General features: G+C 40.6%; 1 protein-coding gene across 2 annotated transcripts in view; it reads right to left on the bottom strand.

Annotated features, from left to right (window-relative positions):
• Positions 1–12409, bottom strand: part of CCDC169 (coiled-coil domain containing 169) — a 32528-nt gene extending 20119 nt beyond the window's left edge. For both annotated transcript variants that reach the window (XM_075140036.1, XM_075140047.1), the window contains exons 1-4: positions 12258–12409; positions 5814–5896; positions 5257–5367; positions 5124–5164 (exon numbers count right to left, since the gene is read on the bottom strand). In XM_075140036.1, coding sequence (XP_074996137.1) covers positions 5124–5164; positions 5257–5367; positions 5814–5896; positions 12258–12334 — 312 coding nt within the window. In that variant the 5' untranslated portion in view covers positions 12335–12409. The remainder of the gene's footprint in view (positions 1–5123; positions 5165–5256; positions 5368–5813; positions 5897–12257) is intronic.
• Positions 12410–12766: the final 357 nt, after the last annotated feature.

Genomic DNA, 12766 nt, shown 5'->3' with positions numbered 1-12766 from the left:
ATTGCTTCCTTATACATTTTCTCTGGAAGATATCCCAGGGTCCCAGTCAACTGCTACGGAAATCTTGAGAACAGCCAGCTAATAATGTCACTTGACTACAAGATTTTTTCCCTGATTGTTTTCTTTGAAATACAAAGTGTATTCTGCCTCTGGGAATACCACAAAGTGATTTGAGTAAAATAGTCTGTTGGTTTGTGCAAAGTCACCAGGAGGAACAACTGATGCCAACGTGACAAGGAAAGGAAAAAATGCAAATCAGAAAGGTCTCTTGGAAGCATCCAAAATACTTGTCTGAGGTCATATGAAAGGAGTAGGAAGGGGAAGTCTGTGAGGAGGGCAGGATACAGCTTAGGGCAGTCAGACCAGACTACAGAACTTTCTCCAAAATACTTCTGTGTTTCATGAAAAGATAGGATACCAGATTTCTTCCTCCCATAGAGCTACTGCTGACTTAATCCAGCAAAAGCAACAAGGTTCATTTAACAGTGACTTGCTAGGAGAATTGTCAACATTTCCTATGCCATTATAAAGTGCTGATGTTCCCTATAGGCAATTATCAACACCTACTGAAATACAAAGTCTTCGTTGAATGTTTTCATAAACCCAAGATTCCCCTCCTGTCATGTTGCCAATGCCTTCTCCAGTGTGACACTGCCACACGTTCTGCTTACAGTTTAAAACTGACAGCAAAAACCCTGAGGTGGTCGTGTGAGGGTCTCAGTTCTGTGGTCACTGTGCTCTCAGAAAGGCAGCTCTGCAAAGCAAGTATCTGGCCCTTAATGTCAGAATTTTCTCAGCTATGGTGCTGGACATTCCTGAAAACGGTGATCTATCACAGAAACCTTGGTTCCTTGGCTAATCCTAATAAGAGCGTTGCTAAGGCAATGCTATCAGGAGTGTGCTCTTCTGAACTGATTTTGCAGTATGCTTTTCACTATTTGCATACTAAAGCTGCTATCTAGGGATTCTTTCTTGCAGAAATGGTGAGAGAGAAAGGAACAATTTTCTTTCTACTTATATGGGAAATTATGCTTAGCAGAGAGCATGTATTTCACCAAAACTCATTTAATGAAAAAACGCGAACAAATGAATGCAGCATGTTTAAGAGAGGCAAGTAAAATTCACATCATGTTATACTTTAGAAAGAAGGCATTCCTTCAGAAATTATTTCTGAAGTACTGTATGACATTGGTATTATTCATTTGGACATAAAGGAAATTACTGACTAAACAGTTTTCACTGTTGGAACTCCCTTGTGGTTGTCACTGTTTAGGTTATTTTTAATCTGCCCTTAGTACACAAAAATTATTTTCTAAACCCTGGCTGTAAAAATTTGTGTGTTCAAGGTATTGGTTCTGCATTTACTGTCATGATTTTTTTGAAACAAAAAAAAAGAATTATCTCAAGTCAGTATAAGGACTTCAGAATAATAATTGTATATTTAAATGGTTTAGGGGTGTTTATAATAGCAAGGAATCATTCATCAGTACAATTCTAATTCTAAAGCAAAAATAGTGCAAGCCATCCGCAACAATTATTGCAGTTTATCAACACAGAAAATCCTCTGTGCTTTCTTGTTCATCACTCCAGAATTTGCATTTGTATTCTTCTCTTTCACTCAGGTTTTTATAGCTTGCTGACTGCCAGTATCCTTGATGACTAATCTTTTTTTATTTTCCCTGTAGTGCTTGATATTGAGAAAATATTTTATGCTACCTATCTCTAAATGGGATGAATTACTCTATGGACATGTTTTTCTCCTTCTATTGACTATTGTAGGACCTTAAATGACTAGCTGAGTGAGATAAATCTCTTTAGTATCTCTGAGATATCTCCTCTGTTAAATACAGCTGAAATTGCATAGGAAGTTAAGAATTATTAGAGGTCCTTCTAATAACTCTAACTGCTTAATTCTAACTTCCTTGGGAACATAGGTTGAAAAGACTTGCAAATACTATTTAATTTTCTAAATATGTTACTCAAAACAAAATCTACTGTCTACTGTTGCCATATTCTAGAAATTGCATCATCTTGTTGGAAGAATCACTTTGCTATCTTTCCACAGAGTTTCATATGCAACTGCAAGTTGAAAGCTGAATATCATAGTGTACTTTTGATTTAACACACACACACACACAATTTCATATATACCCATTCTCAGCATTTTTACTTTGAGCAAATGTAGATTGATGACTGGCTGCAAAACTCTTTGTTTTTCTACACCCACTCACCACATCTGCTCTTTATTCTCATCTGTGGAGAAGCTAAATATTCCCTCCTACTCCCCTGAACAACTTTCAGAAACAAAAAAAGGATTTGGATAAACCTATATGCTTAAACACCACAAAATGATCTGTGTATTTTTTTACCAATGTTTTATGTCCTAAAATTTAAAAGAAAAAAAAAAGCAGCTCTTCATTCTCCAAGAGTATCTGTAAATATACACTGACTTTTCTGATAGTTTCAGTGAAAAAAAAAACCAGCTAAGCCCACAAAATACATCTATTTTCTTCCCCTCTTTTCATCTCCCAAAAGTCAAAACAATGAAAAATGGAACATTTCACTAAATCCCTAAGCACTTTTTTTCCCCTCTGGCTAGCAAACAGAAGAATGTATTCACTCTAAGCTGGAAGGCTGAAGGAAGGACTTAAAACTGCTGAAGAAAATCCTACAGCATGGCACATGGGCTCCAGACTTCCCTAGGTGTCACTGAGTAAGTCTAGGACTCTTCAAACTGTCTTCTAGACTCCTTCTAGCAGTATGAATCTTTCAGTTGTGCTGTCATTCTTTCCTTTGTGGGAACAGTAATCAAACCCCTCAGAACCATAGCTCATAGGTGAGGAGGCAAGGCAGTATTTAGTAGGGATTAGAAATGTACTGGATTGGTGCAGCCCAGCTGCTGGTAAAGGAGATTACCTCACTGGTAATGACTCTTCAAGTGCTTGGCAAGGTGCAATTGGATTTGTTAAGAGAGTACTAGCAATTGGATGGAAATAAACACATCTAATACTGTAAGCATGCATGCCAGTCGGTGCTTTACAGGCTGACAGGAATAACATTGTCTGAAGCAGACTCTACTGTAAATTTTCTAGATCAATGTTCTGTCTTCAAGACTTTTCTTCAAATATAATCCCAGTTATATTTTCACATCAACTCCATGAAACAGGGAAGTGGGATGGGAAAGATTTTGTTCTCTTTTTAATAATAGTTTAAAAAAAAAAATCCTGCCAACCTAGAAAATACCAGGGTCTCTAGGACAGTACTAGAACTGGCAAGAATGTTTACTATCTGAAAACCATGGATCAGATCAGAAAAAGCAGTTAATTATTCACACCCTGTTTACAACAGATAATCATTCCCACTAACAGGGCATGCAGCCTCCTCTAGGCTCAGTAAACTCCCACTAATCTTCAGAATCTGAAGCACAAAAAAGTAAGATGGAAACACTTCTGTAGGCATAAGCAACTGGAATAAAAATTGTCAGAGCCCTGCCTCATAATGTTCATTACTCCTGCTTATGTTACAAGGCATTATCACATCTTTATCTGCTTTCCTTATCTCTAAGAGTGGGTAAAAAGCAGAAAAGTTCTCAAAGTAAAAGATTTCAGCAGATGTCAGACTAAGGAAAAAGTCCTGAATCTAAAATTGTTTTCACTTCATTTACTACTTTAAAAGACTAGATGGCCAAAATATTTGTTGGGTTTTTCTTGCCATTTTCTCCTCAAGATCACAGAAAAATGTTTTATGCTTTGTTGAAATACAGGTCATGAAATATGGATGTATTAAGAAATAAAATTTTAAAAATGAAAACTTCCTTTGGTGTTGCAAAAATGGTGTATTTACTGTACAATGAGAAATCTTCCTGTAACTTTATTATGTAAAATGTTACTACAGCTATTCGTCTATGTTATCACAGTTGATACAAATCTGGGAGTAATGACTGATACACCAGAGCACTGTGTTGTCATTCAGAGGGGCCTCAACAGGCTAGAGAAATAGGCAGAGAGGAATCACATGAAGTTCAGTTCAACAGGGGGAAATGCAAAGTCCTGTCCCTGGGGAGAAACAACCCCAGGCATCAGTATATGCCGGGGGACAACCGGCTGGGAAGCAGCTTGGTAGAGAACGACCTTGGGGTGCTGGTGGACAACAAGGTGACCATGAGCCAGCAATGCACTCTTGCTGCAAAGGCGGCCAGTGGCTTCCTGGGCTGCATCAGGAACAACGTTGCCAGTAGGTTGAGGACGGTGATCCGTGCACTCCACTAAGCACCAGTGAGGCCACACCTGGAGTGCCGTGTCCGGTTCTGGGCTCCTCAGTACAAGATGCAGATTTACTGGAGTCAGTCCAGCACAGGGCTGTGAAGATGATTAAGGGACTGGAGCAGCTGACAGATGAGGAGAGGCTGAGAGAGCTTGTTCAGCCTGGCAAAGAGAAGGCCCAGGGGGATCTCAGCAATGTGTATAAATATGTGATGGAAGGGAATGAAGAAGAGAGATCCAGGCTCTTCTCAGTGGTGCCCACTGACAGGATGAGAGGCAATGAGCACAAACTGAAACACATGAAATTCCATCTGATCACAAGAAAGCACTTTTCGTACTGTGAGAGTGGTCAAACACTGGAAGACGTTGTGGAGTCTCCATCTGCGGAGATATTAAAAACCCAACTGGGCACGATGCTGGGCAACCTGCTGTAGCTGGTCCTGCTTGAGTAGGAGGGCAGACTAGAATATCTCAAAGGGGGCGCTTCCAACCTAAATGATTCCATGATCTTGTGATCAAGGTTTAACATTTTTCCATTTATTCATGGAACTAGTCCAGCTACTCCACCTCATATGCCTTACTGCAGGTCCAATCACACAACGTTCACTCAGTCAAAAATTACACTACATGATTCTTCCCAACATTCATGTCTTACGTACCTCCTACTTAATGATTTTACTCTATACTTTATAAATTCATAAGCAACTGCATATCTGAAACAATAAAAAAGTAAGCAGGACTGACTGTTTTGGCTTCTAGACCAGGCTGCTGATATTTTCTGTCATGAAAAAACAAGGATTATACAAATTCTTCAATTACAATGTGATTTTTTGTTAACCAACTAAATGCCATAGTACTCACCACAGGCATTTGATCAAAGGTGCGAACAATGGACAATTTATCTACAAATAAGCAGAAAATTTGACCCATTGATATAATTTCAACATATAATCACTAATTCTATTGAAAAACAGTTATGAATACCCATTTCTACCTGCTGGATTGCCACGAATAAGCTCCATCTTCTCTTGAAGAATATTAATTTGCCTTTCCAGCTGTTTGTTCAATTCTACTTGTGTCTCATATCTGGTTTTCCATTCATTACCTTAAAAAGAAATACAGGGTTATTCTGTTTCCCAGATTATTTCGTACCATTTCAAGTAAAAGTTAGCATTTTTTCAAACTGTTCCCACTTTTTTCTGGAGACTGAGAAAGTCTCCAGTTAGTAATCCTCATATTGAGGATTTTTGCATACAAAAGAGCTTGAAAATATAAATCAAGGCAATTTTTCACTGGGCTTACTGTGGCCAGAATATTAACCAGCTCTATGAATTCATGTTATTCATAGTTTCATTAATGATTAAAGCTAACATGCAGCATGTAGTATTCCTTAATTTCATATTTGCAACATCACACCTATATTAGTCATGTTTGAAATGGGAAAACTTAAATTTCTAAATAAAAATTTGTATCTCTGTAGGGTCTACCCCCAAAAAATTAATTTTCTGTGTTTCCTAATCAATTAGCAAGACTCTGTTGCAATTCACTTACCTTCATCTTCAACACAGCTAAGTCTTTTTTCCAATTCTGTTACTGTGTTTCTCAGTTCAAATATTGAGATTTCAAGCATTTGCCTGTGGTATTTAGAGAAGTCAATAAATTGGCTATTGCATTAATCTTATTATTAAAATTAAAAAGAATAAATTGAATATATTTTCAGATTAAGCATCTATTGGTCTTTCCTATGTAATTACATCATTTTGCCCATGTTTTTTTATGTATTTTTCTCTACGGATACTACAGTGCCTTAAAAACAATAGAAACGTTCTACTTTGTGAATAAAATTAATTCCATAAAAAACTAAAAGACCAACATTTCCTAAAATTTAATAACTGTCTAGCAGATCATCAGAATTAAACAAATGTAGAGAAGACAATGGCTTTAATTTTTCATCTAAAAGAAGATGCCCAAGGAATATGTTTTTTGACACAAGAATATGCCTGAGAGATGTACTATTTGAAATTCTGAATTAATTCTTCATTTTGCTCAATGATTAATAGCTATTTTCTAAATTGTACCCGTAACAAAACCAATCAAAGCATACCATGTATTACGATGATCAGAAAAGAAAGCCAGTGATTAAAGTAAGATGACTGTTACAAAAAAATACAGGAGCTAAAGCCACCGTTTTTTTCAGTACCTTAAACTTAATCTTGTGGGAAAATGTATTTTTGCCCATTGATTACTTCTGTATACTGGTTGGGCAGCCAGACAACTGACAAGTACTGTGGAAACTGAACTCCTTCTGCTTTGGAAGGTAGGACCAGAAGCAGAAGCTAGCAGAGGACTTACTCTGATGAGAGCATAACCCACCTGCATGCATCATACAATGTGCTGAATGACTCTCATCCTTTTAAATGGCAAGATGGTAGTTTAGTGTGCTACAATGAATCATATGATCTCAATCACGCCACAGGGAAATTACTGCTAACTAATTTATTGACCATATTTATGCCAACAGCCTGTTTATTGTAGGAGATGTCTATGGAGAAATGCTCCTGCCTGTGAGATCCCAGGAAGTCAGCATAGCTGCAAGAAAAACACAGCGCAACACAACGCAAGAGCAGTTTTGTCCTTTAAAGTTAAGTTTGGAAGGCCAAGATTTCAAAAAACAACCAATAGTTCTTGGGTGCCTCCATTTTTCAGTGCCCAAATTGAGATATTTCAAAATAACCGAGAACACAACTCTGCAAATAAGGCCCTTTGGAAAATGCTTTACAATACCAATATGATGATAGACGTCTTTTAAACCTTAGCCTAGTTCATTAAAACATGCAAGAGAGAAAATCATTGTGCTGTCCTATTTTTGGTGTTGTTTTTTTTTAAAGGGGGGCTTCCATGTCAACATGGATCTTCTCTTCCTGAACATGCTCATAATGAGACATGCTCTTCAAGAAATAATTAGCCTATTAGAAATCAAAGCTCTGACAATAGAGCTGATCACTAAGACGTGGTAACCTGTTGCACTCCTCATGCTCACATTCAGTTGGTGACATTTCTTTTCCATAGCTTGAAACATCAGATTTCAACTGAAAGCTGCAGAAGCAGAAGCAAACTAACCGATCTTAAGAAACAGAAGAGGTATGCCTGGAATGGGGAGGGCTGAAGAGCTGAAATAACAAAGAAATGTAAAGAAGAGTGATTTAAGGTAATTCAAGTAAGTTTTCAGTGCAAGAAACACACTGGAGCACAATAAGCCAGACATCTCAAATGGCAGGGGAGAGCCAGGTCTTCCATTGCTCCATTGCTCTTTTTGGCCCTACCAATGTTAAATTAGATAGCGGGGACATAGGCAAAAAAATAATGAAAGTACTGGTAACCTGCTGGAGACAAAAAGGGTGTGGTGAAAGCCCTAGCAAAAACTAAGACTTGAAACACATGAGTCAAAAAGCTTAGATGCAGGAAAAGCAAAGGAAATCTGATTGCTGCTGCCTATTTGCTCCCAATCCAAATGAAACAGGCAGATGGCTAGGAAGAAGAAAGACAAAATCTTACTACATTGCTGGTATCATTCCAATACAAATAGATAAGGTTTCTGTAAGGCAGATTTCTATCAACCTCTCAGTGCTTGGAAAAGAGGAAATTATGACGATGGTGAGTGTTAAAATGGGATTTCTGGAAGGAAATAACACTGTAAATTAGACACAGCCAAAGCCGTAACTAGAGCTGAGCTGTATCATGCAACATCACATCTGTAATAGTCATGTTTGAAACGCGAAAGCTTAAATTTCTAAATAAAAATTTGTACCTCTGTAGAGCCTACCCCAAAAAAATTCATTTTCTGTGTTTCCTAATCAATTAGCAAGACTCTGAAAATGAAATTGTTTTCCTTTTCAAACAAATCCTAACTAGGTGCTTAGATGGATGCAGAGGGATAACACAGGAAGAATGAGTTCTTTAAATCCAATGTTTTCAGTTTTTCATTTCTGTTACCATTCCAAGACGATACACAACATTTCTTACATTAGATTTTATTATTCTTTCTGCACCATTAGCAAAACTGCCAGGCAACTTCCAATTATATTTTGTCCTCATGAAAATGTGTACAGAAATGATAAATTGTCAGGTGTCAGACTATAATTGCTACACTGACAGAAAGTCTTATTTTCATTTGGCAATTGAAACCAGTTTTTAAAAAATCTAGTTATTATTAAACATTTAATACTCCAATAGCACCCAGAAAGTAGCCAGAGTGGAACCTCTCTATTTTAGTCAGTGTATACGCAGTAAATTACAGTCCCTGCACTGACAGAGAAAGGATGTAGAAATAAATCACTTTGACCAACTTGGTAAATACTTCAGCTTTTTAATGTGTCGGAGTATTTTGCATTTCTGGAGTTATTTCTAATTGTGATAGGAAGTGACGGTCACGCCATGTATCTGTTACTGTGAATTTAATGCAGCTGTGTATAGCTGCCTGCTCAAACAGAGACTTGGTCTGTACTTGCAGGGACAGTGGTCTGACTTTACCTGCAACCTCACATGTGTTAAACCTAATGAGATGTATTGAAGGCCTACAACCTTTCCCATGTCAGTGGACAATTTATAGTCATCACAGAAGAAAGCCTATGAATCCTGGAAGCTCACATTTAAGTCATCAGGGGAACTTAACTACATCCTTGCATACTCAGCATAACAACAAAGTTCTTGTGAACAAAAGGAGAAAAAAGTGCAGTTCAGATAAGAAGGCTGTGATTGAAAAGACAAAAGAAAAAAATTGCTGAGTTTCTTTTTAAGACCGTTTACAGGTGTTCTTTTACTTGAAAGTGACAGCCACTTAGGATGAAAGCCACTTTCCTGCACATTTTGCTATCCAGATCTGGATATCTGGTACATGTATCAGGCAAAAGACTGCCTGAAGCCATTTTCTATAGTGGAGAGAGAAACCAGTGAAATATTACAGGAGCAGCTCAAGGCAAATCATCAGTTCTAGGGCATCAGATCTATAACATGGCAAACCTTTACTGATTCCTGTAGAAGACAAAATGTATAGATGCCTTCAGAACCTATGAACAAAGCAGAAACAATACTGCACAGTTCAAAAGGCACCACAGGGAAGCGCATATACAGTACTGAAAGCTACAGACTTCTGACACTTACAGTCAGCAGTGTACTAGGAAACTACTGCAGCTTTACTTGCCAGGAAAGCCACAGAAGCTGAAATCTCGCAAGCTGAATTAACTCACAACTCCATGAACATTAGTAAGTAGCTGACATGCATAAATATATGGCTTTAAGACCTCTTTGTCTATTAAGAAGTATACTGCAGTATTATATGCCTTCGCTCTCCCTCAGAAACATTTGCCATGACATTTCCCAATCAAAACCTGTACTGAATCTTGATTACAGTAATTCAGAATCAGATTTAAGCTGACTTTCATTAAAGCCTTTGAAAGATTTCACCATATTACATCCACAATCATTGAGAATCAGCAGGTACTTTAGGTACAGACCCCTTACGGACATGGATGATTCAGTTTACTCTTTGAAGTAAAAATCTCTTCTTCATGAGTGTTAAATGAGAGTGGTAGGTGGGCTGTTAGCAAACTGCCTAAATGGCACAATAATCAAATAAGCCAGTAAAAAGACAACAGGGGTGAGATGGCTGTGAAGGAATGCAGACAGCTATATGCAAGCCAGTCATCCTCAGCTTGCTTTATACCCAATGGAGAGAAACAGGCACCGCCCAGGGTGTGAGTCACCTCATGCTAAAACAGCCAGCCGAAGTAGGTCAGATGAATCACGCCTTCAAAGAGCCTTTCTGTATTCATTGACTATACACGCCGCTGGTTTAGATGTAGATGTCTAACAACCCTGGTCATTAACAGTTAGGTTGAATAAATAACTTCTACGAAATGGGCAATAATGGTATTGTCTATTCGCACACACAAGCTACACACAGGAAACGGGTGCAGAATCTACCTGGAGCTGCAAGTCTTACTGTCATGCCATCAAAATAAAGGTTTTTGTTAAATATATATTTTCCTTTCGTCAGCAAATAAGTCACCACTTCACAATGTGTCCTGGGCTTTGGGCCCAATCTTGCAGAGCATTCCCAGGGATATGAGCAAGAACTTAAGGTACATAAAGAATCCAGGTTTTCATTAGTTTTTAAAAAAAAAAAAAAATCAGAGCAGTGTAACAAAGCCAATACCATTCTGCTTTTTACCTGAATACTTATAATGTCAGGATCGTGTGTCAGGTAAAAGAATTGGTGCATGCAGAGGATAATGAATATATTACACTGAGACACTACTGTTCAGGAGACTTAGTAAAAGGACATTTGCTTACACGTTGATGCAGTATGTCCAAGCTCCTTTTTGTGCCATTTTGAACACAGAAGCTGCCTAACCATTTTGACTCTGTTAATATTGGCTTCCCCTTTCCATTAGTGAATAAACATTTTAGAAAGTCCACAATTGCAGGACTAGTTTGAAAAGAATCTGCAGCCTAGACACTGAAAGAAACATTGTCCATGGGAAAAATCAGTATGGAATAGAATGTTTGAAAATGGTATTTAAGTGTAAATATTAAGGGTCTGACTTAAGACAGCACAGGAGCTTCTGACATTTTCTAACTTTTAATTTATTAACATTCAAAAGGCAATCATGTTCCTTAACACAGGGAAAAATGTGTAACTTCCTAAGCAAACTGGGGAAAAAAACAACCTAGAATCCTACCACTGCGTGAGCATCAACAATCATCAGAGCACTCAAACATTTGCTGCATAAACAAGGGGACTAACTGGTAGCAGTAACAAGCCCTCATCTTCTCTGCAAACTGCACTAGAGAGATACTGTACCTTCCCTGTAGGTTTCAGAGATATTTACTTATAGTAGAGAAGACTGAAACCCAGCTTTCCAGTTTTATTCAACATTGTGGAAAGAAGTGTGTTTAAAGAGCACTTCGCTGTCCATTTGATTCTTCTTCCCCCAAACAGGCAGGCAACCCCCCATGAGGTTTTTTCATCATAGCTTTCAATTCCAGTGTACTGATTTTGGCTGGGATAGTTAATTTTCTTCACAGTAGCTCATATGGCGCTGTGTTTGGATTTGTGATGAAATCACTGTTGATAACACACTGATGTTTTAGCTATTGGCTGAGCAGTGCTTACACAGCGTCAAGGACTTTTCTGCTTCTCACACTGTCCCACCAGCGAGTAGGCTGGGGGTGCACAAGAAGTTGGGAGGGGACACAGCTGGGACAGCTGACCCCAACTGACCAAAGGGACATTCCACACCATGTAACATTGTCTTCAGCAATAAAACTGGGCAGGTGGAGTTTACCAGGGCTGCCGTTGCTTGGGCATTGGCATTCGTCAGCTGGTGGTGAGCAGCTGGGGTTTTTTTGCAACACTTCCTTTTCCTGGGTTTCTGTTTCTTTCTTTTTTTTTTTTTTTTTTTTTTTACTTTTTAAACTGTCTTTATCTCAACCCACAAATTTTCTCACTTTTACCCTTCTGATCCTCTCCCCCATCCCACTGGGAGGGGTGTGAGCGAGCAGCTCTGTAGTGTTCAGCTGCCTACTGCAGTTAAACCATGACACCCAGTCCCATTTTCCACGCCTGTTCAGTACCAGCCTAATTTTTGGCTAAAATTATTTATCCTACTTCTTCAGGCTCCTTGTGCCAGTCCCAGCCCTTTGGCCAGCTGTTCCTATTGCCCACCATGCCCTGTGCCCCAGGCTGTCTCACTGGTCCCAACCGTGTTCCCAGCACAGCCGAGCCGAGCTGTGGGACCTCCTAGGAGATACACGGCCTCCCCGGCCGCTCCCCACCCACCGCATCAGCCGGGGCACCCGCCCAAGACGACAGCCGCCATTTTGCCGCAGGGAGGCGGCAGGAGCCCCCGGACGGTCAGTCCTTCGGCGCAGCTCCCCGGAGCAGCTGGCCGCTGCGGTGCCCGGCCTCAGCCCCGTCCCCCGCCGGGCACTCACTTCTTCCGCTGCTCCCGCCCCAGCTCCAGCGCCAGGCGGTCGGGGTCTGCCGAGCGGCAGCCCCTGCCTTCCCCCATGGCGCCGCCCACCCCCGCCTCGCGCAGCCCCGGCGTCGGCGGCCGTTGCGGGGGGTAACGGCCGCTGCGCGTCCGGCGTCGGCCTGAGGGAGCGGCCCCGGCCCGGCCCGGCCGGCCCGCCCTCCCGCGGCCGCAGTGTGGCCAGAGGCGGGCGGGCGGTGGTCCTGGCTCCCGAGCTGCTCACTCCTCGGGGCGGGCGACCCCAGTCTCCGCAGCCGCTGTGGCTCTCTCGCTGCCCAGGGAAAGCGGAGAGGGGGAAACGGGGGCCGGGCGCGAACGCCCGCCAAGTCACTGGCGTCGCCTTCACCTGCTCCGGCCGAGACGTGTGCTGTGTCGTTCAATCTGCACACATCTGTAGCCGCTCTCGCCAGTCGCTGCTGTGGCGGCCCCTCGTTTGAGGGGGTTTTTCTTCCCTCTGTCCAGGGAAGTCCC

This window comes from Calonectris borealis, chromosome 1 (genome assembly GCF_964195595.1).
Source record: "Calonectris borealis chromosome 1, bCalBor7.hap1.2, whole genome shotgun sequence".
In the NCBI taxonomy this organism is placed as follows: Eukaryota; Metazoa; Chordata; class Aves; order Procellariiformes; family Procellariidae; genus Calonectris; species Calonectris borealis.
The sequence above is the reverse complement of the archived record's forward strand: the minus strand, read 5'-3'. Positions and strand labels throughout refer to the sequence as shown.